The sequence below is a fragment of the Ambystoma mexicanum genome, chromosome 14, assembly GCF_040938575.1.
Source record: "Ambystoma mexicanum isolate Mex_15411 chromosome 14, UKY_AmexF1_1, whole genome shotgun sequence".
Taxonomy (NCBI): domain Eukaryota; kingdom Metazoa; phylum Chordata; class Amphibia; order Caudata; family Ambystomatidae; genus Ambystoma; species Ambystoma mexicanum.
In genome coordinates, this window is record NC_090940.1 from 84,390,809 (window position 1) to 84,417,339 (window position 26,531).

The window sequence follows — 26,531 nt, forward strand, 5'->3', positions numbered from 1 at the left end:
GCAAATCTCAGAATCTGCACAGTGTACTAGTGATATATAAATGCCATTCCTGTCCTTGTAAATGAAGTCACCTCCGGGTGTAGGAAGTGTGTAAAAAGCATCTCTTAAGAGTATCTACTAACTTTGCGCCGATTCTGGAAAACGATTTTAAAGTATTTGATTGTTACATATATTGTCCTTTTTAAAGACTGCTTATTTAAAAATTGATGTGAAATAAATAACTATTTATAACTGAAACATTGAGTATAAGTGTTACTTGGCTACTTGTATTTGCAAATTTCATTGCTACAGCGGTACAGCTCACATTTGCCGCTCTTGAGATAAGCATGCTGCTCAGTCACACTACCAACTTGTGTAGTGCAGGTCTATATCAAAAGGTGGGTTACCTAACACTAAGGGGACAAGTGTTGTGTAGTCTCCCAGAGGGTTACTGCCTAACAGGGGTTATGCCCACCAGCCCAGAGGAAGATGTCATCCTTTGAAGAGCTTCCCTGTTAATTAATAAACAGGGTTAGGACAGCAGTAGTACTTCAGCTGTGCTTCTGCAGTTACTGGAGGTGCTGCAGGAGTCTGCTGGTCTTCAGAGATTAAGTTCCTGTGGTTTATTTAGCCTTCTGTCCCAAAAGCCCCGCCTTTTATGCAGGAACCCATTCATTGAGCCCTATGGACCTGTCAATCAGCTGGGGTAGCTATACAGCCAGCCGCCCAGTTCAAACTGGTTCCATCCAGGCATACCTTCAGACAAATGCCAGAGAGGTTTTGGGCTCCTCCCTCAATTCCTGCCTAAGCGGACACACTGGAGCCTTGGTGGGCTTCACAAAGGGATCCCGCCAAAGGCAAAACTCAGAGGACCCAGCCCCACCTGGAATGGTAGAATAAATATGGGTGCCGTTCACAATTAGGTTATTTGATAATAGGTAGGGGAACATTTTCCCACTCACCAAGGAACATGGAAAAGAAATCCACAAGTCCAGCATAAAGTGCCAAGGGTCTCACAGGTGAAGGTGATTTAGCATAAAAATGAAACATCTAACCCATCAATCCCGCCACACCAGCAACAGGCAGCGTGGATAGCAAGACGCTCATTTCTTCCACGGCTGTTCCAGCTAGTCATTCCCCTGTTGCTCCCAGAGTCCAGACATAGTTTTGTCGTGAAGAACCAAATACTAAATAGCCACATGACTCCTCTCCAATCTCCTTTCCTTGTTAATGAGTATATCCCTTCCACCTACACAGGTAAGTACACTTGCACACCAAAGTAAATATAGTTTAGTTAGAGATAAACAGAAAATGGTAATCTTGGTAAATAGTTTGAGGTGCGGGGGAGAAAAACACAGCCTTGGTATCTAGGATGGATACATACAAGAAACAGAAGAAATCCAATGTGGATAGCTACGTCCCCTGCACACTTTCTAACGGCCAAAGTAGGCCTAATGATAATTTTTTGTAAATTTTGGAAAACAGTATAGGTTGCTTAAAGTCACTTCTGTAGGAAATGTCGATAAAAGATTCAATTGAAGCTTTGTATTTGATAAAAAAAACAATTTTTGCTTTTTATTTGTCTTTTGGGTAGGCCCAACACGTTTCGAGTTATAAACACTTCATCAGGGGCAGCATTTTTCAACAAATAAAGTCTACAAAAGAGAATACATATAAACATAAATTAGTATAAACTTGAAGCAGTTATTCACAATCTTTAAGATCATCATGTTTTTTTTAGCAAGGCAGTCAGCCTCATGTACAGATCAACATCCTATTTTCAGTCCTCACTAGTTACTCATCACCCACGAAGTGAGAAAATGTAGGTATTTAGCACAGTTATTCAGTAATTCAAACATTTGGATGGACACCTAGTTGTTCTAAGTCTAATGTGGGCAGGTGATTCCAGTCTTAATTTCAAGTGTAGGATATTATCTGGAAGAAAATCCCATATACATGCAAAAAGTGAAAAACAGAATAAGTGAGGACGGTCCACTACTACATAATCGCAGTACGACAACATACATTCACACACGAAGATACTCATGTGCTTTTCTGATACTATACCAGTAAGTTTCTCCCCGTGATAGGTGTTGGCTTTCACCTTTTATTTACAATATGTTAACCACTAGGTACTATAATTTCCCTTTATAGACTACGCATATCCATCTGGATACCTGGAGCTTCTGCGCTACATTATCCAATATTCCATGCTCAGAATTTGTTTCCTTGGGTAAGAAAGTCCCCTAATTTTTACAATCTTGTCTAAATACTCTCAAAATTCAGGCTAACAACTGCGATTATGTAGTAGTGGACCGTCCTCACTTATTCTGTTTTTCACTTTTTTCATGTATATGGGATATTCTTCCAGATAATATCCTACACTTGAAAGACGGGAATCACCTGCCCACATTAGACTTAGAACAACTAGGTGTCCATCCGAATGTTTGAATTACTGAATAACTGTTAAATACCTATATTTTCTCACTTCGTGGGTGATGAGTAACTAGTGAGGGCTGAAAATAGGATGTTGATCTGTACATTAGGCTGACTGCCTTGCTAAAAAACCATGATGATCTTAAAGATTGTGAATAACTGCTTCAAGTTTATACTAATTTATGTTTATATGTGTTCTCTTTTGTAGACTTTAATTTGTTGAAAAATGCTGCCCCTGATGAAGAGTGTTTATAACTCGAAACGCGTTGGACCTACCAAAAGACAAATAAAAAGCAAAAATTGTTTTTTTATAAAATACAAAGCTTCAATTGAATCTTTTATCGACATTTCCTACAGAAGTGACTTTAAGCAACCTATACTGTTTTCCAAAATTTACAAAAATTTATCATTAGGCCTACTTTGGCCGTTTAGAAAGTGTGCAGGGGACGTAGCTATCCACATTGGATTTCTTCTTTGTTTCTTATATCCCTTCCACCTCTCGGAGAGATGCTATATTACTTCATGGTAACTATTTTAACATCCGTGTGGATCATCTCTATAGCTCTGCAATGACAATCGCCTCTTTTAAGGATGGAGCCCTAGCCTGCCAGAGCATCTTTTGAACACTGGGCTTGGAAGTGCGGAGCACTAATTGATCGACCCATGAACTCAACTGGTATACCCATAAACTTATGTGGAGATCCGGCCAAACTGCAGCCATATAAACCTTGCAGCCACTGCTCCCAGTGGCTGCAAGGATTAAATTCAAGAACCTTTGTATTGTCCACAAGGCGTTCTGGGTCCAAAATATCTTCAATTCTCCCTCAGTAAATCTTCCTACTCGAGCTCTTTGCTCCTCCAACTTCCTCAGGTTCAGTCACTTCGCCAAGCAGCCAGTTGGGGTTAGATCTCTTTCGTCGGCTGGGGCCCCCTCTGGAACAGCCCCCCTGCCACTTTGAAACTTGAGGAGAAGCATCTCCGGTTCCGGAAGCGCCTCAAGAGCTTCCTCTTTGCTTCTGCCTTCGCTCTTCCTCTACCCTGCTGATCTGTCTGCTTCGGCACCATGCACCTTGTTACCCTCTGATTTCGGGCCCCAAGTCCCTGCCCACCCAGCCACACACCCACACTGCCTCTTGGCAACCCCTCCACACTTGGGTCTGTATCTGTAACCCTACAGTCCTTTACTGCACTTGTCAGAAACCTCTTGTCTGCGCCTTAACCTTGCACTTGCCACCCTGCTGGCTGCACTACCAGTTTTTGTACTATCCCTTGCTCAGCACTTTCCATGCCTCCCCTCTCCACCACACTGGTGCGTTCAAGGTCAATGGGCCTAGTAAGATTGTTGCTTTGTCCTCCCTTGTTCCCCTCCCTTGCCTCATCGTGCTCCGTTAGGTACATATTTGGGGTAATGCTCTTAGGGAGCACTACAACAATCTTAGCTTCCTGGCAATAGGACCCAACCTTTGGTATAAGTCTGAACTATACGGGTTGGTAGCGTGGTCGATCTCAAGAGGGGTCGATGGGAGCAGAAGAGTGGTTACACAAAGATTCACAGTGACAAGTATTCAAACAAACACTTAAACTCAAGGTTTCTTGATAAAACTATTATTTATTTACCGGTCAGTTGTTTAAGCCTTCTTTAGAAGGGAGCAATATAATAGCAACACAAATACCTTCAGCAAGCACCCATTGAGGATGCCACACATACACTTCCTACACCCTCAGGTGACATTAATAATTAGGACACTGTGGACATTGATATGTTACTGTTAGCATTTAGAATAGCACAGATGTGGCAAAGAAAAGGTTATTAAGAACAAACAAGAGATCACAATTATTCTTAAGCAGGCAAATACTTTTCAACCCGCCCCAGTGTCAGAGGAGAGAAGAGTCTTTCAGTGAAACAGGCTAGGCCAAAGTCAATAATCACTTCTTGCAGGTAAGTAGAAAAGTCTTTGCACAATGTTTTAGAAGTCTTTAGTGAAGAAGAAGAATCAATGTAGGGCCACAAGCTGTTAGGCTTGTGAAGAGTAGAAACAAATCTACAACAAGAGGCAAGTTCTTAGACTTTACAGTACCTTCTGTTAGAAGAAAAATGCAACAGATGACTTCTGTTCCTGTGCAGCTCTGCAGATCCTGGTGTTCCTGGGCCTCAGTCGTGGGGACAAGAGGGAGGACTTCTGGGGACTCCTGCACTGCAATGGGACGGTTACCAACAGCAACCGGCAATCTTCCAACTAGTGGTAATTTGTTGTTTCAGCTCCTCGTGTCTACCGCAAACAGCACCACTGCGGTTTCTGGATGTCGAGATGGACTTTCCTTGCATCTGGGGTCCAGCACTCTGTTGAGGTGGCTTAGGCTCGGTCAGTCCTGCTTCCTGGGAGTCAGGAGAATCTTCCTGGAGCTCTTGACTAGCTTAAAGGCAACGCCCACAAACTGGTGTTCCTCTCCCTGGTTTTTCGTTTCCAGCAGCAACTCTGAAATTTCATCTAGCTCCAAGAAGGTTGTCCAGGTGGCTTACTTTGGAGGCGATTGGTCCCACCAACTCAAAGGGAGAAGTCGTCCTTGCAGGGGCTTCTCGGTCGATAAGAATTTGGAGTTTCAGCACAGCAGCAGGGCTTCACCGGGCAAGCCAACGGTCCAGGAGTTGCAGCAGGCGTCCTCTTCAAGTTCTTCTTCGGATTCCTTCGTCCAGTTGTCGCCCGTCTTACAAGCCAAAAAACCTCACCTTTTATGCAGGTTTCTCCCATTCATTCCAGCCTGGCTGTCAATCACCCAGCAGGGTGGCTGTCTGCCGGCCAATCACCTAAGAGTGCATTCCTGTAACCAAGGGGATTAAGCACAGGGAGTTACGGGCAACTCCCTCACTTCCTGCACCCACCAGACACCCTGGAGCCAGAGGCGGGCTTCACTCGTGAATCCCACTAAAGACAAAAACAAAGAGGCCAACCCTGGTTTGGTGCGCAGAGTAAATCTCAAGGAGGACCTTTCCACAAAGAAATGGCAAAAAAAGAAGACCGGGCCATTTTGACAGAAATAGCACCCAAAAGGTGCTTTACTGCAGCTGCAAACGCAGCCCGCGGTAAAGACAACAGGGTAGTAAAAAGTAAACTACTGCCACCAGCCATTCATCGAGGAAAGGGTAACACAAAAATGTTACATGAGAAGCTAAACAAAGGGGATACTATGTAACCCCTCCAGCACCCTATTGTAAAATAGTGTGTGCTGGGTCTAGAAATGTAACAGTGTAAGTAAGGTCAATTTCACTTTACTGCTCTTGGAAACAGTGGTTATCCAAGAGAAAGGTAAAAAGATGCATATGGAGTTTTGTCAGACTCCAAAACCCAAAAGAAACAGAGTAAAAATCATTAAAATACAAGACAGTGGGATAAAGTGTCTCACTCTCTCCAGGTAAAAATGAAAAAGTCCTAAAGTCCAGCGAAAGAACTGGGAGGTCTCTAAGGTAGAGAGGAATTAGCACATTTCTGAGAATTCTACCTAACACGCTCTGAAACACTTGTGTATGAGCGTGATACAAATAAAATATATATAGCTTTTCTCCAATGTAATCATCATAACTGAAAGTTTGTCTTGCCCAATGTCTTCTGTCATAAGGTTACCACTTACTACAAAGATAGTGATTTGTCTTCTGAAGCGCAACAACTTTGAAGGTCCAAGAAAAAACACATGGATGGCACGGTTTAATATTACTTTTATTCACTTGACAATTCACTCATCAAGCTAAAACAAGCATGTTATATAAACAATGCCAGGGTTCATTCGGATAGACAGAACAAACCACAGTATTGGAAGCAATATTGCTAATCCAATTCTAAACAAATCTGGCAAGCAAAGGCACTCACCTGATGCAGGAGTGAAGCCACCACTGAAAAGGCTGTTGGGCAGAAAATCGAAGCCCAGATTGTGTTTCAAAGATCTCCTTTTCTTGTTGGAAAATCCTGGACAAGAATCCACTGGGAGTTTGCGCTTTGTGCTTGGCGTAAGGATGACTGGGGTCACAATAGAGGAGAACACTAAAAAAAAAAACACAACACATTTCAGTAAGGCACGTTAAAGGTGGCCAAGCATTGGTTGTAGTGGATCAAGCACTGGCAACAAGTGGTAAACATGCCAGTACAGTGGATTGCTCTTGCAATCAGACAAGTTGCTCTATAAACACTGCTACATTTGCTGATGTGACAGAGACCAGTCTAGGTCTGCCAATCAAGTCTGGAAATTAAACAATGTGTCAATGACAGTGATTCTTCAAAAAGAATTATCAAACCAAATAAATTTGAGGGTTTCAATAATCCACAATCTCTCATGGATATGCCATGTGCTCTGAGGAATTGGAGGGAGATAAAGCTCATGCGAGTGGCGTTCATTAACAAGGTGATGTAGTATTCTAGGAGTTTTCTACAGCACAACCATCATGTCTCGAGGGATTTCGAAGATCGAGGGCAGGTCTGAGTTAGTACATGAATCCTGAGATTAAATAGCTATGATGGCCAATAGGAAGTTAAATTGTCATCTAGCATTAAAGTATAGAAATCCACAATCAGGGAGCCAGTAGGTTGTATTCTTGTGGAAAGCATTTGACTAGATTTGATGTGTTCTAGAGTGAAGACATTCTAAACACAAATCTATCCTTGCACCAGTCTTACTTTAGTTCCTGTGAAACATTGATTTTGTTTGACACTTTTCCCTCTATTATGGAGTCGGTAGAGAACTGGCACTGAGCGGGCTACCAGCTAGGCCTGCGGGACTCATGCTGGCTCAGACACCAGACTTTAACCCACAGACCTAGTTGGAGCTCAAACATCCCCAGCCAAAATAGACCATTTGGAATTGGTGTTGGAGGATAACAAGAAGCCCCGAGCCTGGCAAGGACCGTCGAGACTAGGAACCTGGATGGAGTGAAGAAAAAGCCTGGTGCTGGGGTTGGGTGTCGCTACTAGAGTAGCTGGGATTGCAGTCTCAGTGGACAAAGCAGTGAAAGCTGTGGCGATGGTCCAGTGGTTCACAAAGGTTCCACCCTGGCCAGGGCTCATCAAACACACACTCCTCAGATGACCTGCAACTTTGAAAGCTCATCTTAGCTTGTACCAGAGGCTTTCGGTTTTGCTGTATTGGGAAACCACTGGGCGCATGCTGAACTCAATAGCAGCGTGTGCCGACTGCCTATACTATAAAATTGCGCAAGTTTACTCTGTTCATCCCCAGGCTAACATTGGGTTTTAACTCTGGTGTGAAAATAGTGCACTGGATTCTGCGACTACTTTCCCGAATTTGGTGACACTTGCAGAATGCTGAAGACACCATAATAAGAGGCACAGATCTGTGATTCCATCAAGATTTTTTCATCAAAGAAAATTTCATTTTTGTTGTCTTTTAGTACATCTCTGCAGGTGTATGCAGGGGAAGACCACACCCCCCCCTCCACTCACCCACCCCCCTGCAGCCCCCGGCAATCCACCCACCTTTATTATTACCCCAACACACCCCAAATACATTTGCAGTGAAATAGAAAATAGTTTCATCTTTGTTCAAATCGTATGTGATGAAATCCACCTACACCACTGTGCTTATCCCTTCCACCAACTAGCATAAAGAACATCTTTTTTGCTAATGCATTTTATGAGCAATCACTTACTGTGTGAAGTGTAGATTACCCTATACACCTGCTCCATTTTGCTTCCCCTCCAGAGAATACAGTCTTGGCTGTTCATCCACATTCTTCTGCAAGTCGGGCAGATACTGTTGGTCTACCTGAACCCTAAACAAGATCTATTTTTTTGTTGCGTTCCTCAATTTTGAGGAAACAAAAAAACATGCAGCCAACATAAGGGATTTAAATAAATATTTGGCAAGGAGCTAAAAGCACGCATCATCCAGAATGTGGGAGCTACCACCAGGCAAAGAGGAGCCAGTACATAGCATGTCACAAATCTAACTTCCACAGGAGATGCAACGTTTCTGTTGGATGGAGGACTCATTTGTGTTTGGGAATTTGTATAAAGGAGCATGGGGTAGATTTTAAAACAATTCAGATTTAAAGGTCACATGTCTGCATGGCACCGCTGGCCAGCGTAATCAAGAGTAACCCCCGTTAGTTGCAGCCAAGCCAACCAAGACATTCTAGGCTAAAAGAAGGATCCAAGTATCTTCCAGCAAATTAGATCCCTGTGGAAAAGCTTTCTGAACAGTCTTATTTTGTAGCTTCTGAAAGCAAAACGCGTGCCACTCCGATGTAAAATATTTGACAAGAGGTCTATGTCCAAGTGAAAATCATATTATAAAAAGGGCAAAAGGAGAAGTCTAGGGAAGCGAAGTTCCTTCCTTTGAAAGAAGTGGAGTATATATATATATATATACACACATATATATATATATATATATATATATATATATATATATATATATTTTTTTTTTTTTTAAAGGAGGTCAGAGGAATTATGGTATGCTGGTCAGTAAAGGCAAGACATCCAGTGCAGTTTTGACTGGTAACTTGGGTTAGAGTACAGATCTATAAAGATAAGGGCATGGAAGACCCTTTGTCTTTTTTTTTTTAACAGAGATAGTCTAGTTTCATTGTGATGAAACCCTGTTCAGTGAGAGCAGAGGAAAGTGTAGAGAGGATGGACGTACTTTCGCTTTATGTAAGGGGGAGTAGTAAACCAGACCCTAGAGTGAAAAATAAAGATTATACAAGTAAAAAAAGGGAACCTGCGACAGCCTTTTAAAATGTAACAACTCAAAATGCAGGCATATTGGCCTGCATGTTTCCTGTAAACCATGCTCCAATTGCAGTTCTAGCAAAACAGGTAAACTTTGTTTTTCAAAAGCAAACCAGCAACATGGCACTTAGTGAAGCAGGAGTGTTATTTTGCCACCAATTCTTGCAGGGCAGGCAATTCGTACATGTTGGAACGTGCAGATTATTTTTAAAGTGAAAAGCTGTTAGCAGGAATAGGTTTACCAAGCCAAAGCATTTTTAGTTAATACTATGCTTTCTGTGCAAAAGAAAATTGAGCTACTGCTAAAGCAAGCATAGAGTATAATCTGCAAACTACAAGCAACAGCTTCAACCTCAAACCATGAATAAGCAAAGTCCACTTTAACCAATGGTCTCAAGCCATCACGGAATCAGGCCTAAAGTCCCTTTGAAACACTACTGCGTACTACGCTGGTACTTGTTAATTTACACCGCCAGAAAGCGGATACATTCATCGCATTGGAAGATAATTACAAAAGAAAAATTTGAGAGTCCCAGCAATTTTACAATACGCTTCAGTAGAGGCTTCAGACGGGAATACTGGAGCTAGTCTAGCAGGTGCTTTGCTACTTGTACCTACCGTTCCGGTCGGCTTGGGGGGTAGTGGTGGGTGTGCGATTAGTTTTAAGTCTATTCAACGCTCCACTAACAAAATCTGAAATGCAAGATACACAAAGCTAATGCAGTTTTGAAAGTCATATCCACCGTGCCCCATTACCAAAGCTAAAAACATACACTTTTCTTACAATGCAGTTATAGTAATCCTGACTTGCAAAATTGGTACAACACCATGGGAATCTTCAAATTCGCACAGACTACAGGGGCGGTACATAGGAGGCTTAGATCGCCAAAGGTTTGCTCCAGAAACCATTTAACATTGCTTATTTAATCGATTAATTTAATTGATGAGCATCTCAAATCTATTTACCAATAATTGTAACATCTTGAGATTTTAAATCACGCAAGTTTAACAAATGTGAGCAATGTGGCCAGTGAGACTAAAGACTACAATAGTCCTATTTATGCATGAAGTTACCAGGGAGCAAGCAGTTCAAGTGATCGCAACCGGAGTGGGGAATCAAACTTGAAGGTGTTGGTTTCAGAAGCCATTTTCAAGGCACCCAGCAAAGTGTCAAACCTTAAGCAAGGCATGTGGAAAAGGCATTTAGGTAGACTGGTGCCAAAAGGATAAACTATCTGAATTGAGCAATGAGTGGAGGATGGCAGACGAGCAAGGATGTTAAGAGATTATTTGGGCAGTGCGCGATTTGCAAATAGAGAGTGCAGCCATGTATGGCCTGGGTAAGGTATGGGAGGTCCACGAGGGTATTGGATTACACTAGTGTAAGCAAGTCATAGTGGCATCTGCTGCGCACTTCGAGTCAACATGCCATAGGCGTGAGAAAGGGAGGTGGAGGTAACTCGTGCAACATTAACAAGGTATTACAGAGGACAATCTCTCTAGTACGAGACCTTGCATGATGCCCATGCAACAGTTGACAGTAAGGACACTAGTGTGAACGCAATCTCTACATTGTGGAAGGCGCGGTGCAAAGCACATTCAAAGATCTAAAATAAAGCCATAAAAGGAAGTTACATTTTAAAATAACCAGGGGAAAGCATGTGCTGCAAGTTTCATTGTATTACTGGGTCAGGATTTTGCAGGACAATTTTAAGGATGACCCAGGATAACCATTGGAGGCGTCAAATGTACGTTGTTTTGGGAACATTCTGACACATACTACACTGAAGAAGTCACCTGGCCCTTATCCCGCGATGGGATCTTGACAATCTTACCTCCCACACTCCGCCTCTGCCGCCTCTTGCGCTCACCAGGGGACTCCCATTCGCCATCCTCATAGTTCTCCAGGAAGGGAGTGCCACAGTCAGCATCAATTCCAAGCATAGCAGGGAGCTTTTCCAGGATAAGATCAGGAACACGACCTACAGTGGAAAAAAATACTCAATTTAAGGGACAGTGGTTAGTCACTTTTTGTGTGGGAGTGATCACTTATTGGTCAAAACCGGAGGCCCTTCAGAGGAGCCAAACTCCATAATTAAAGTCCACATCAAAACAGCATATGCACAAACAGAGGGTCTTTTACACACCACCCAAACAAACTAGTCTCTGCAAAAAACTACAAAATTCACAAATCTGGAATTCACAGATGCAAAACTCAGACATTAAAAGCATGCGTTTTATTGGAACTTTATTCAAGGCCAACTATAGGTGGGCAATAAAGCCTTTTTTTGGCAAGCTTTTATACTTTTGCATCTGAAATAGCTTCATCAGTAGATATGATGTACACAATCAAGGAAGATTCTTTGAATTGAGTCCTGTGATTTAGATTTTAAAATGGCAATGTCATTGGATGAGGGATTTCTAAAAATCTCATACAATGGTTCAAGGAGAAAGTCCTCAAAAAAGGTTTAAAAATGGGGACTGCCAATAGAAAAACTATGCTTACTCTATGGGATAAAATGCCCGACTAGTGATACAGAGTGACTGGATCTCCATGACGATTCACCATCTAGCCTCCTAAGGGAGAGCATACCAACCTTTCTGAATCTTGTGAGAAAAACTATCTGGTGAAAACATCTAAAGTACTCATTTGGGCATGTCCACTCCTTTTGCTTGGGGATTGCTAGAACTAGCCCCTCTCCAAAACTCACATCTCAATGGGAAGCAAGGCTTCAGAAAAGCCTAGACTGATGAAGTAATCCTCAGCAAGCCTAAACTTAAAACCCTGCTACACTCAAGCCTTCATTTCCTGTATAGCTGTTTTATCCAACAGCTGTAAAAAAACAGGAATATTGGTTAGGAAAGATTCTTTTTGCACCTTTCCTATGAAAGCTCATTCGGTTTGCCATTTTTGAACCAGTCATGACTCTTTGAAGGGAAGTAAAGCCTTCAGCTTCACTTCCCTTTTGCTCATTTGTTATGGGGAAGTGAGGAGTCCTTATGAATATCAGTGCTGGAAAACTAGGTTTCCCTTTTGAATTCTTGTAATTTTACATTGCGCACAGCACCTTACAGCCCAGTGCAGCGGGGATACTCGTTTATTTCCTCAACTTTTTACACTTAGGATTTCTGGTTTTCATTTGTGCCTAAAGTCAAGCTAGTGGCAGCAGTTAAATTTGCACTGTCGCCTTATTTTTGGTGTGCAATTTCACGTTTATCGCGGATCGTGAGAATTTTCATTTTCGTGCAAATTCCCTTCAACCTTAGAGACCCACGGCTCTTTTGCTGGACTTCAGACTCATTTTAACGCTGGAGGGAGATCTTTTCTCACTCGTGTGTTTTTACCAGATTTGGATTTTGTGTTTTCACTGTTTTTGAAGTCTGACAAACTCAATAGGCATCTGCTTTTTGTATGGTGACACACAGCACCTTCAGTGCAGTGTCAGAGAAAGCCGTTAGATTTCTCATAAAGTTTAAATACTGTTTCTTGGCTGAACTACTGTTCTTGGGAACAGTAAAGTGAAATTGACTTTACTTGCCTTCTCTTTGTAGGTCCAGCACACACCATCTTATGTGGATTGCTGGGGCAGGTGGGTTACGTAATAGCATCTTATCCTACATTCTCATGTAACATTTTTATGTTACCCTCACTATTTTAAATGGCTGGTGGCAGTGGTTTACTTTTCCCTACCATTGTGCTTTTCTACCGCAGACTGAACCCTCGGCTGCAGTACAGTACCCCTGGGTGACCCCGGTTGTCTTTTTTCACCATTTTCTGGTTGTGATGTTTTTCTTAGATTTTACTCTGTGCGTTGAGACCGGTTTGAGACCCGTGTTTGTCTTTGCCTTTGGCAGGCCCCAGCCCTGAAGCCCGCCCATGACTCCAGTGTGTCTGGAAGGACAGGATGTGAGGGAGGGTCCCGAAACTCCCCTGCCCTTTGTTTCTAGGAATGTCTGAATGCAACCAGTCCCGATTGGCTGGCTGTCCTTTCAGGACAACCACCCTGCTGTGTGATTGCCTAGGCAAGGGTTTTGGGACTACCGGCAGAGTAGACCACTGGGAGAAACACCCAACGAAGAAACCGTGAACGAAGCTTGCTGAAACCTCCTGGACCATTGAATTACCCGGTGAAGGCCTGCTGCTGTTGTGAACTCCTTTTTCACCTCGACAGAGAAGCTCCGGACAGAACTACTTCTCCCCTTGGGTTAGTAGGATCAACTAACCCCAAGACGAACACAACTGGACCACCATCCCAACTTGCTTTGCCTCTCTGTTGCTTCAGAAGCCCAATGCCAGGGGTCGAGTGTCCGTAGTCGAGTGAAATGTCTGCAGCGGTAGCACATTCGGCTATAAGCTCCAGGAGCCTCCTAAGTACCCTCCAGAAGCAGGACCTCCAGATCCAGAGTCCCCTCACCAGAGTGCAAAAAGTCCAACTGGTATCTGTGATCCGCATCAGCGCTGTTGGCTAAGCGCTGAAACCGCGAAGTGCCGCTGAACCAAAAAGAGCCCATAGCTGCCGACAACATCCCAAGTACCACTGCAGAAGCCCTCCAGATGCCCTCCCTCTTGTCCCCACAACGTAGGTTCAGGAACAAGGGTCTGCACCGATGTAGCAAGACAGAATCCAGCTGTACCACTCTTCTTCTAGCCAGAGGTACAGTTTAGGCTTGGGGTACTTGACTCACTGCCTGTAGCCACGTTTTTCTCATGTGGGAATTGCATTGGCTTACCTTCTTTCAGAGTTGATTCCAACTCCCTTCCCACAAGTTCACAGCGTGTGACCCTACAGTGATTTTATTGAACCTCTCTTACTTTGTGCAAGACTTTGATCTAAGAAGTTAGATCAATGTCCCAAATGTCTTTGGCTGTCCTGGTTCCCTTAAGACTCTAAATCCATTGACTTTGATATTGTTTATCCCTCATAGGTGGTAGCCTGTTGTCTATTGGTGCTGCTGGGAAAGGCTCATCTATACTTCATTGGGGGATTTAGTTATCCTCACATTTACAGAGAAACTGTCCCTACCTTTTTACTTCCCCAATCCTTTCCCTTCTACAAACCTTGGAATCTGCAAAGTTTACTAGTGTGATATATAAATGCCATTACTCTCCTTGTGATTGAAGTCACCACAGGGTGCAGGAAATGTGTAAGAAGCATATCCAAAGATTATCCACCAACTTGTTTTGATCCTGAAAAGTCATTTTAAAGCCCATTTACATTGTTACAACAAATTGCCTTTTAAAAGAATGCTTATTTAAAAATTGATGTTAAATAAATAACTGAAATGTGTTACTTGTATTGACTAATTTCATTTGTACAGCTCTACAGCTCACATTTACCCCTCTCAGTCACATAACCTATACCAGAAGGTGAGTTACCTAATACCAAGCAGATAAGTGTTGTGTAGTCTCACACAGTGTGACTGCACCAATTCTTAACCAAACTCTGCGTATTGCTACTTAACGTGGCAAGCACCCTAAAATGGCTGTGCCACAAGGTTTTCTTCCTGCCCTCCCAAATCATGAAATCCCTTATTAAGATCACGCACTTGCCCAGCTAGCGATCCTTTGCGTGTATGTGGCCCTGAAAAGGGGCTAGGACTGTAGTCCCAGTCCACATCCTTGGTGCCACAAGTCTGCTACTGGGTGGATGTGACACTACATGCTGTTTGAATGGTGCAGGATGCTTACCATTGGTGGGCTTGGACTTGTTTCTAGCCCGTAATCTGGGCGAGACTCCAGCAGGCATTTCAGATCTACATTGGAACCAAGAATACTTCAAACAAGAGCACCCTGCTTATGACCCGAGGAAGACTTCTGCAGTGGACCAGCAAACTCTTCAGTGACTATTCCGGCAAAGACCTGCTCATCTGCACAGTCTCAGAAGACTGTTGGTGCTTCAACCCTTGGACTAGTGGGACCAACTACTGGCTTCAACCCTTGGACTAGTGGGACCAACTACTGGCGTCATAAAACTATCTGAGGCAATACAAAACTCCACTCCTAGTATAAGGCTGTACCACCTGAGAACATTTGGTAGCATAGACAAAAGCAGCCAGGCTTATCTTAGGAGGGAGAGGGTTGTAGCTTGGTACAAACAAATCGTAGCATACATAAGGTCCAAAGAAACACTGAAACCCAATGTATTGTAAAAATGTAGCGTTTCTTTGAATACAAGTAGGCCAAGATAAATCTTAGGAAAGTTAAGTACTATCATATATCAAACAATTATAAAAAACCAAGCCACTACTTATGGTGTCAAAACCAAAGTCTTAGCATAATGATGGCGGTTTTTAAAAAACACGGTTAATACCAGAGACCAGTTTCTAAGTGCGAGACTGGGATTTGCATCTGGTTGCTATATGTTGTCTTGCTTCCAAGACAAACGCGTTGGCCCCGAGCTATCCTCCCTGCCTTATTAATAACAGCAATCAGCAATTCAAGGCGAGTCAAACGTATAACACATTTAGAATGGCATTCAGCAATTCTTGGGGAGTAAAACCATAGTTAGTTACTTTTAGAATACCATAAGTAATTCAAGGGCAGCAGACCCAATTGGTCAGAATATAGTCTTATTCAGTTACAGAATCACCTAATTAGACCAACACTTGTAACAAGTCTTGCAACATATGTAACTTTCTTCTTTCAAGAATGGATGCAGTTACACACCAATTTTACTTTTTAGAACCCAGTTCAAAGGGAGTAACTTAAATAGTAGATGCTTGCGCCAGCAACGAGCACAATTGAATGACAGCTCCACTGCTTAAAAGCATAGCAATAGCCAGTTTAACCAATGATACTTTTCAGAAGTGTGTTATACAATTCTAAGGTAAGTAAGAACCCTTAGTATACTTTCAAAAGGGGCATTCAGCAATTCATAGGTAAGTATTGGCTACTAGACTGTTTTAGAGATGCTCTAAGCAGATCAGGGAAAGCAAAACCCAATGGTACACTTTAAGAACACAGTTTGATTTGATTTATTTATATAGCGCTTTATACCAAGGCGCTGCAAAGTGGAACAACATAATAATACAAAATAACATTTAACAATGAGAGCAAAATTTACATCATGAATCATTCAACAAAACAGTGCAAAAAGCAATTAACCTAGGTGGGGGGTGGAAAGGGGAGAGGGAAGAGGGGAGAGGGAAGAGGTGGGGGGGGTAGAGGTGGGGGGGGAGTAAGAGATGGACAGGGCGAGGGAGAATGGAAGGGGAAAAGAGTAGGAGAGGGGAGAGAGGAATCAGATGAGGGTAAGAAGAGGGGGGTGAGGGGAAGTGAAGAGGGCAGAGGAGACGTTTTCAAGGAGGAGAATGGAGGAGGAGGGATTTAAGGGAAGTGCGAAATGAGGTGAAGGTTGTGGTAGAGCGGATTGTAAGAGGGAGCGAGTTCCAATGCAGGGGTGCAAGGAGTTGGAATGAGCGGAAACGGGAGGAAGCCCAAGAGGAAGGAGGAACAGTGAGAAGGAAATGGTCAGCGGAGCGAAGGGAGCGGGAGGGGGAGTAGAAGGAGAGGAGGGAGGAGTGATAAGGAGGAGCAAGACCATGGAGGGATTTGAAGACAAGGCAGAGAAAGTAGAACTTTAGTTGTGAGTGGAAAGGCAGCCAGCCAAGGTGAGAGAGCGAGGAAGAGATGGAGTCACAGGAGGTAAGGAGACAAAGGGTACGGACAGCAGAGTGGTATATGAATTTTAGAGGGGTAAGCTGAGATGCGGGAAGTCCAAAGATTAGAGAGGAGCAGTAGAATAGGCGGGAAAAGATGAGAAGAAATTAGGAGTTTTGTGGCGTGGAATGTGAGGGAGGGATGGATTTTGCGTATATTGTAGAGGTGGTATCGGCAGAAGCGGAAGGTGAGTGAAATGTGTTGTGAGAAGGTGAGAGAGGAGTCAAAGAACGCCTAGATTACAGTTATTCAAGTAATACAACAGTACCAACACAATTACTTTTAAGAAGAGTGGAACACTATTCAAAGTAAGTAAATCAACATGTAAAGCAAAGCAAATACTTTTTAAAGGAGCAACCAGCAACTTAAAGGCAAATAACTTTTAGACGGAAGCTATTCCAGTCGAAAGATACAATTACAATGCTACTCATTTACAAGTAATTACTTTTACACCGGTTATAAAGACAGAAGCCTTATCTTTTATAGTCTTTCCCTATTCTAAAGCATGAGTAATCGCAGAGACAGAAGAGGAACCCTAGTGGTCTAGGAGCCAGCTGTAGGCAGGTCGTGATCGGTTCAGTTGCAGGAAAGAGAGTTCCAGACAAGATCTTCAACAGCTAACAGCTTTAGAGTTAGTTAAAAGTGTTCAGGGACTTCACAGAATGCTCCCTCTATGCGTTTGAGCATTAGGCCTGGGCGAAGGGTATGGGCAAACTCCCAACCACACATCACCCACTCAGCCTCACAGGATTCACACAAGGCTTAAAGTAGTTATTATCCAAGCCAACACAGTACCTTTGGAGAAAAGAGCTTCTGGGTGGATGCCTTCAGGATGCAGCAGCACAGGACCCAGTCTCTGTATTCTTGGTCTTGAGACGAAATAAAGCAATACAGTATGGGAACTTGCAATCGCCAGAGGAGGCTTCCAGCAAAGGATTCTTCTCAGATTCTTGTGTCTCTGGATTTCGCTCCTTTTTACAGGAACCAGATGAACGAATATCACCAGTCACATTCTCTTCACGCTCGGTACTCAACTCTGGTGAGGAGACTTTAGGGATTCGATTCGTGTCCCTGGAGGTCCAGCACGAGTCCACCAAAGTTTCGGACGATGCCTACTTCGGAAGACCATGCACACTGCACTCTGGCTCGATGTCCTCTCGTATTGGCGGTTTGCAGCCCAGTAATGTCCCACCATGTCGAGGGATGGCTCTTTTTGCAGGTCTTGAGTCTATTGGATCTCACCAGTCTCTGGGTAGGAGTCGTAGCATTCAGGACCCCCCCCCTGGTCGATTGGAAGGAAGGGTTGCATCAGGCTCCGGTTACACAGTAGGCTCCCTGGTCAGTGGAAATCGCTACAGATGTCTTTTCTTAATCTTCCTCTTCTATTCCGCTCCAGTGGTCGACATGTCAACAGCTTCCAGAAACTGAGTCTTTATCAGGAATTACAGCACATACTCTGCAAACTCTCCCTGCAGTTTACAGAAAGGAGCAGTCTGGCGGTCCAGTCAGGACAGCCAGCCCACCCTCCTGCCCCCCATTGGGAACCAATTCCTTTCAGGCAAGGTGAAAGACAAAGGACTGCAGGGTTTTGGACTCCTCCATCGCTTGCTGCCTTCTCAGACACTCTGGAGCCTTGGCAGGGAATACAAAAGATTCCCACCTTAAACAAAACTTCAACCAAGGTACCAACAGGAACCTCCCGAGATGCTGGTCCGGCCTCCATCTGCAAGAGCAAGGCCCACCTACACCACAGGTGAGACCAGAGACGGTCTGTGACTCCACCTGAGTCTGCCAGAGTCCGCCAAGCTACGTGATCATCTTTTCCTACGAGCGTCATTTTAATTCTAATTTGAATTTGCATGCGATCGAGCTGCCACCAAAAATAGCGCATTGACAAATTGCAGCTATTTCACCTTTTGCTCGCCTTTGTCCAGTGCCTCCATTGCTAGACACGAGGCATCCCACACCCCAAAATGGCCGCCGCCACTCCGATGCTGCTAAACAGCCTCCTTCTGGCCTGAGCAGTTCGGATTGGCTGATCCTCCACTCTTCTATCTAATACGATCGCCGGCAGGCGAGCCGGCCCAACCCACTAAGGCCACCCAACAAGGCTGCCTGTCTGGAGCCTGTCATGAGTTGTCGGAGCCAGGGGCCACAAACACTGCCCTAGTATCCTGACACCCTTATGAGCTAAGCCTCCTTCCAATCATATGGGCGAGTGTTCGCACAGCGCATTGTATACTCACTATTTACCTGTGACTTGTTAATTCACACATTGGAACTTATTTACCATTTGAGCCGCACACAAATTGCACCGGAGTACTTTCCGTTCCATACTCAGCCGCAGCGCTTTGTTTGCTATTGTTCCCGCCGCCCGCATATTATGTCCTATAACCATCGTGTTGATCCATTGCATAGCCTCTCAGCACTGTATGCACCGTACTACCTAAATCCTGGTCTACAGCTCCCTTAACCGATTGCCTGTAATCGTTTCTTAAGACTCCTATGTACTGCGGGTGAAACGAACTACTAAGCACCTTGCAGGCATATAACTGATTGTGCTTCTCGCACACTGTGCCGCTGCACATATCTATGGACATGCGCCGCCCAATCACCTTACATCTTCAGAGCACCGTTTTGTATGCCACTCTACTGTAGTGCATTGCCCTATCGCGGTGCTTCTGGAGTTCTTGACCCACCTGTTACTCGGTACATTGCAACACCTATATATTCAATGCGCCCCCCAGTTCATCTTATGTCCGAGAGTCTCTGCTTTGCATTGGTACTCATTTTGCTTGCCCAGGCTACTTTGTCCGATTACTCTTAGTCTTTTCTGCCCAGGTTATTATAGGTCTGATTATTTAGTCAATGCTAGGCCTGCCCAGGTTATTATATGTCTGATCACTCTTAGTCATTATATTTAGTCATGACTATGCATTTGTATTCACTGCGCCTGCCCAGGTCACTATATGTCTGGAATATTTAGCTATACCAAGGTGTGGCAGACTCACTGCCAGGCATTATCTGTCGCACCCACCCTAGTTAGTCTATCGAAGTTCTGATCTGAATTCTTCTACTAAAATGCATCGTGCCACTAGACCACACCCGCTTTACATAGCCTCGCACACCAGTACCATAAAGCTTGCACATCTGCCTACTATACATTTTGCCCCTCACGTTTTGCTCTTCATTTTGGCCTTGTCCGGCCTACAGCTCAATCATACCTCTGCCCAACACTACACACCAACCTCCCCTACACTGCACGCCACCATGTCTCCTACATTGGACACAAATCTACCGTGTCTACCTCCCTCATGCATAACAACCTCGTTCAATCCATACCTAAATGCACCAGCCCTCTGGTTACAACATTTCACTACCAAACCTACCCCTAACCAACCTTGTCCTACTAGTATCAGGAATACCAGGCTTGGCTCTCGCCTGTACATTAGCTTCACCACAACTGCCTGCCACCACTCTTTGTCTGATACAGTCATACTGAATGCCACGACCCATAAACCCACACGGTCTCTCCCGACCAGATTTATATCGCCCAACCTCCCGAGTCAACCTTGTGACACATCAGCTAGAAACCAAAGATTAGCATCCAGATGCTACCACTGGTCCTATCACATGACCGTGCCTAGTATGGAAAAAACAAAAAACAGAACTACCCCTGTGGCTCCGATAACTGCCGCACCTACTGCCAACCACTCAAACACCGTGACCAAACTCAAAGGTGCACTTATTAACGCACGCTCTGTCCCTGCGCACGCCTTAGATATTGCAGATTTCATCATGACAGAAAACCTTGACTTTCTTGCCATCACGGAAACCTGGCTGCACGCGGCCTCTGGCCCTACCCTAACCCTAGCCATCCCGACAACTACTCCATTATCAGATGTGACAGGGATACCAAGCAAACTATGGGGGGCGGGCGGGGGGGGGGGTTTAGCATTTATATTCAAGAGTTCGCTCAATCTTAGAGTTACCAACACCCCACAATTGCAATCAGCTGAACTACTTTCCATTAAACTTCTGATTTCACCCAATCACACCGCCTCAGTGCATCTCATACAGGCCACCTGGCCCTTCCTCCACATTCTTAGAGGACATCTCATCCATCCTAGCCTCTTGCACCAAGCCCAAATCATCATACTTGGTGACCTCAACCTGGGATATCAGGACACAAATGATACCAAAGCCAAGTATGTAGCCAGTGTTCTGGCTGACTTCGGCCTCACCCAACATGTTATTGAACCCACCCATATTAAGGGTCGCACCCTTGACTGGGTCTCTGATATGAACTGTGCACTAAAGGTTACTTCTGTAACAACATGTGCGTGGTCTGATCACCATAAAATAATATTTTCCATTAACTCCAGTCCACCCTCGGACAAACCTAACCTTGCCCTACCCACTTATACACGAAACAAGAAGGATATTACGGTTGAGAAACTACTCCCCCTTATCCTCCCGTTACTGAACTCGGCCTCCTCCACTTGCTCGTACCCTACTGTCCTAGTTGATACCTATAACCGGGCCATGTTAAAAGCTCTCAACACTATCGCCCCACTCAAACTGCGCAAACAGAAACCTTGCAAACATCTCAACTCATGGTTCACCCCTCACTTACGTGAATTGCGCTTAGCGAAAAGAAAAGCTGAGTCACATTGGAAAAGCTCACCCACTAGTCAATAGAAACAACCTTGCAACCGCTTCCCTCACGTACAAAGAAGCTATCCTTGCGGCCATAAAAGAAGTGTACAACGTTAGGATCACACAAGCTCAATCCAACACCAGGGAACTCTTTAAGATCCTTAAGGAACTAGAATCCCCAGTCGCTCCATTGGATACATGCACCCCGGACGCTCAGTGGTGCTCCAACATTCAAAAAGCACTACTAAACAAAATTGCCCTGCTCCAAGCCAAATTAATATTAAAAAAGCCACCTCCTGGACTCAGCGGGCAACCCCAGGTCCTACAATACCCCGGTGCCGAAGCACTCATTCAAACCTTTCAGCTTTTCACCCCTCACCATTAAAGAAGTTGAAAACATCATCCTGAAGCTCAAGCCTTCCAACTGCCAAGGCGACGCCTGCCCGGCGCCGGTCGTAAAGGAAGCAGCTCTTGACCTTGCCCCATTCATTACCACCTTTATCAATTCTTCTTTCAAAATCGGGCACAGTACCCGACAACCTCAAGGATACATGGGTCATCCCCCCAATTAAAAAACCTAACCTTGATCTTAGCAATCCCTCCAACTACAGGCCCATCACCACGGTGCCTTACCTACTCAAAATTCTGGATCCTGCAGCCTACCTCCAAATCCAGAATTACCTTGACACTAACAACTTACTAGGGCTTAGACAATCTGGCTTCCGTCCTAGACACGGTTCGGAGACAGCCCTGATCGACTTGAAAATCCAAATTGAGGACTTGAAAGATAATGGCAAACAAGCTCTCCTGCTCCTCCTCGACCTTTCTGCGGCGTTCGACTTGGTCGATCACCAAATCCTCTGCCATCATCTTAAGATAGCCGCTCACTTCTCTGATGCAGCTACCCTCCTGGACCAGCTCCTTCCTGGCAAATAGATCCATAAGGGTCTTCTCACCTTTACCCGCGGCTGACCCAGCACATGTTCCCTGCGGAGTCCCACAAGGCTCTTGTGTATCGCCCACGTTATACAACAGGTTTACCAAACCGCTTTTGGATATTCTTGACTATCTGGGTGTCTCCTACACGAATTATGAGGACGACACCCAGATACTCATCCCTATTACTGGCGACTATGTAACCGATGTTTTCGCACTCAACTCAGTCTACTCGGTCATCCAGGCCTGGATGGCACATCATGGGCTTTGCCTCAATGATGAGAAAACAGAGTTACTCATCCTAGGCTCTCAGTCCAAACTCACGAAACTTGACCCCAAATACAATTCCTTCATTATTGATGGAAATGTTATTAAAGTCACCAACGTCACGAAAACACTGGGAATCTACCTAGACTCCACTCTCTCTCTCAATAGACAAATTCAGTGGTCTCAGCATCATCATACACGTGTAAAATCACAGCCTGTCGCCCCTTCTTGACAACGGGTAATTGCCTTATTTTAGCCAGAACCCTCATGTCCAAAATTGATTATTGCAACGCTCTTTAGTTTAGTTTAGTTTATTTATTTGTACCGCGCACCGAACCCTGGGGTAGCTGGGCGCCGGAGACTTAGAAACAGTTACAGCATGGCAAAAATATACAATACAGACTGTGATAAAACAACAACGGTGTAGCAGACCGGGTTACAGGTGGTCAACAGAGGCATGCAGAGAGGAAGTGCATTAAGCAGCGTTTTTGTTGGAAAGCCATGTTTTTGTTTTGGCTCTAAAAGTCCAAAATGAGGGTTCTGCTCTAAGGTGTGGTGGCATAGCGTTCCATAGTTTGGCAGCTAGGACCGGGAAGCTGGCGCCACCTGCTTTTTTTAGGGAGAATTTGGGAACGGAAAGGCAATGTGCGTATGGTGTTCTAGTTGGTCTAGTTGAGGTGTGGTTGTGGAACTTGTCTGCCAGGTATTTGGGTGCGTCATTAGAGCGGCATTTATGGACGATGACGAGGGATCTGAGGGTGATTCTGTCTCGTACTGGGAGCCAGTGAGCATCTTGTCTGAAGCTGGAGATGTGGGCGTTTCGTGGGATACTGAAGGCGGCTCTGATGGCATTATTTTGAAGTACCTGTAGTTTGTTCAGGTTGTGTTCTGATGAGCCAAGAAAGAGGGTATTGCAGTGATCAATTTTTGAGAGCACTAACGCTCTGGCTAGTGTAATGCAGCTGGAAGGTGATAGGAAAGGTTTGCAGGCGTTGATGAGCTTATTGGTGTAAGCTGTTGAAGAGGCAGTTGCGTTCACCTGTCTTTTGAGCGAGAGAGTAGAGTCTAGATAAACCCCAAGGGTTTTTCTTTACTTAGGGACTAGTCAAAGAAATCTTGATAAACTCCAGGTCACCCAGAACAATGCCATTAGGGCTGCTCTCAACATCCCCAGACGTTCCCACATCTCATCCACCAGGCGCAACTTACACTGGCTTCCCATTACACTTTGCATCTCCCTCAAAGCTCTCGTTCTAACCCACAAGGCTCAAAATAATGCTGCACCGGCTTACCTGTCCACGCGCTTCACACAACATACAGCATCTAGACCCCTGAGATCTGCACAGGCGCACACACTAACCATTCCTAGCATCACGCTTCAGACAGCTAGAGGCTCGAGTTTCCCAGTCCTGGCTGCTAAGCTTTGGAACGCCCTACCTCATGATCTTAGGAAGGTGCCAGCCATCCATTCCTTCAAAAACAGAACTAAACGCTGGCTACACAAACAGGATGCACTGGCCTCCACTTTGTAATTCATGCTGCAATCACCCGCAAACTGGTTACTAGCTGTATATACTGTATATTTGACCATTTTGCCATTCTGTGATATATTCATGCTCTTATTTTTGATGTAAATATGTTTATACAATGTAATTTGTACCTGTTTATGTAACACTTCTCTGTAACTACCTTTTCTAAACATGCGCCCTGATGCCCGCAGGCATGGTGCGCAATACAAATAAACAAAATACAAATACAAGGTCATTCCCGCCTAGAATGACAGAAGACCTAGGAAATAAGCAAATGAGAAATGACGAGCAAAGGGGCCCGCCATTCTAGCAGAATGGTGGTCCTCTTGTGCATTACCCAGTCTGATTTGACAGCCTGCGAATAATAAAGGGCTAAAAGTCATCAAAGTAGTTTCATTGACAACAGCCATTCAAGTAAATTTGCAATGGTAACAACAATGTTGCCTGGTAAGTAAGCAAGGAGATACATTGCATCTTCCCAGCACTCCACATAAGGTTGGGTGTGCTGGTACACTAAAATAAATGCAATGGATATGGGGACCCCACTTTACTTATGGGAACAGTATTTCACCCAAGAAATAATAAGAATTACAAGGAAGCCACTGCATTTAAGATGCTGTGGGATGCCATAGTACTTTACAGACAGTCCAACGTGATAGGAAACTATAACTCCAATCACACACTATGGAGAGACATAAAAAGGTCACCAATAAAAAGAGTAAAAGACTAGATGAGAGGGGAAAAGTGATCCCACTCACCTAAGAATAAGGGGAAAATAATCAAAGTCCAGCAAAATGTTCTGGGGTTGACACAGGCCAGGAAGATTTATCACTGAAATGAAAATCTTACCCAACACCAACTAGTCTCAACACCTTCAAGGTTGTATGCCTACAGAGCCTTCAGGGAAAGTCCCTGGACTGGCTAGTGAACTGAGCAGCTCCCTCGTGCAGTTAGGCCAAAATGACTGAGGCTAAAAGGTCCGAGCACCAAAAGAAGTCCGACCCCCATTTGTTTGCATAGATATATGTGGGGGGTAAAGGTAATATAAAAAGTATAGGCGTAAGGTGGTGGATATATATATATATATATATATATATATATATATATATATATATATATATATATATATATATATATATATCTATATATCTATATATCTATATATCTATATATCTATATATCTATATATATATATATATATATATCTCCTTCTCCCAAGGTTTTAGCTTCCCATCATCAAGGGAACCTGTCCTGGAGCAGTTTCTGACACCACGACTGAAAGGAGGCCTGTAGTCACCTGCAAGTATGCATTGTTTCATTGGCTGGGCTTACATCTTACAGTTGCACCTCCACGGAAGCTGCAAACCCTGGACTCCTCTCACCCGAACAAAGGGCAGAGGACCGAGCACCCAGCGACCTCCAGACGATCCATCATACCACCTTGGAAAATCAGAGTCGTGCAGGGGTTTGGGGAGGCACTGGGCAACTTGGGGGGGAGGGGCAATAAGCACACCAGTGCCCCCTACCCCCATAAGATAACATTGGGTGCAAAGCCCTTTGTCTCGCATCTCCGTTTTACCTACCTTTGGGCATCGAACCTGGGTCAAGTATCCAACCCCATGGTTAGTCTTGAGAGGAGAGCTTACCTGTCTTCTAACAAATATTTATTGAACTTTAAAATAGTATGGAATGGTTTGGAATCACCACCACAAGTTCATTGCCCATGAGAAATCTTGTGCTGGGACCTGTGGCTTTTGGGCACTAGGCACCATACATATTATGGTTTGACTTCTTTAGAAGGGAATTATATATGACTGTTTCTCATTTTACCTACAACTGCTTTGCCTTTTTCACCTGGTTAGTTATTTAGTGATGCATTGTAAGTGAACCTACTAGTAAATGTATAGATTTGTTCTATACGGGTTGTGTTGTGGTATTAGTACCTGCTAGTGTCATTTTTCAGTGTGTTCTATGACTAAATAAATATCTATTTTTATAACCGACAGTCTAAGCTGAATTATTAAGCGTTATTCTGTCTCGACTCAGGGGGCCCCTGGTCACGCTCACACTGTACTGAGGCCAAGCATGGACTGCTCTCTACACTACCTTGATTGGGTTTCGGCTAAACCCTGTTCACCATAACTAGGGCGGCCTCCTAAAATCTGTCACCAAGGCAGATTTTAGAAATCCATCTTAATCTAGTATATTTTTATATCCATGAACTGATTAAAAAAAGTAACTCCAAATATTTATCACAATTGTTTAAACAAAGATTTCAAACATCAGCATTAACTTTGGAGATCATAAAATGGTCACCTTGATATTTAA

General features: G+C 44.1%; 1 protein-coding gene across 2 annotated transcripts in view; it reads right to left on the reverse strand.

The window, feature by feature from the left end:
* ARHGAP11A (Rho GTPase activating protein 11A) overlaps positions 1–26,531 on the reverse strand; it is a 350,081-nt gene that overhangs the window by 206,852 nt on the left and 116,698 nt on the right. The window contains exons 6-8 of one of the 2 annotated variants that reach the window (XM_069638559.1): positions 10,988–11,134; positions 9,771–9,845; positions 6,279–6,449 (exon numbers count right to left, since the gene is read on the reverse strand). In XM_069638559.1, coding sequence (XP_069494660.1) covers positions 6,279–6,449; positions 9,771–9,845; positions 10,988–11,134 — 393 coding nt within the window. The remainder of the gene's footprint in view (positions 1–6,278; positions 6,450–9,770; positions 9,846–10,987; positions 11,135–26,531) is intronic. The other variant, XM_069638560.1, reaches the window with a different exon arrangement.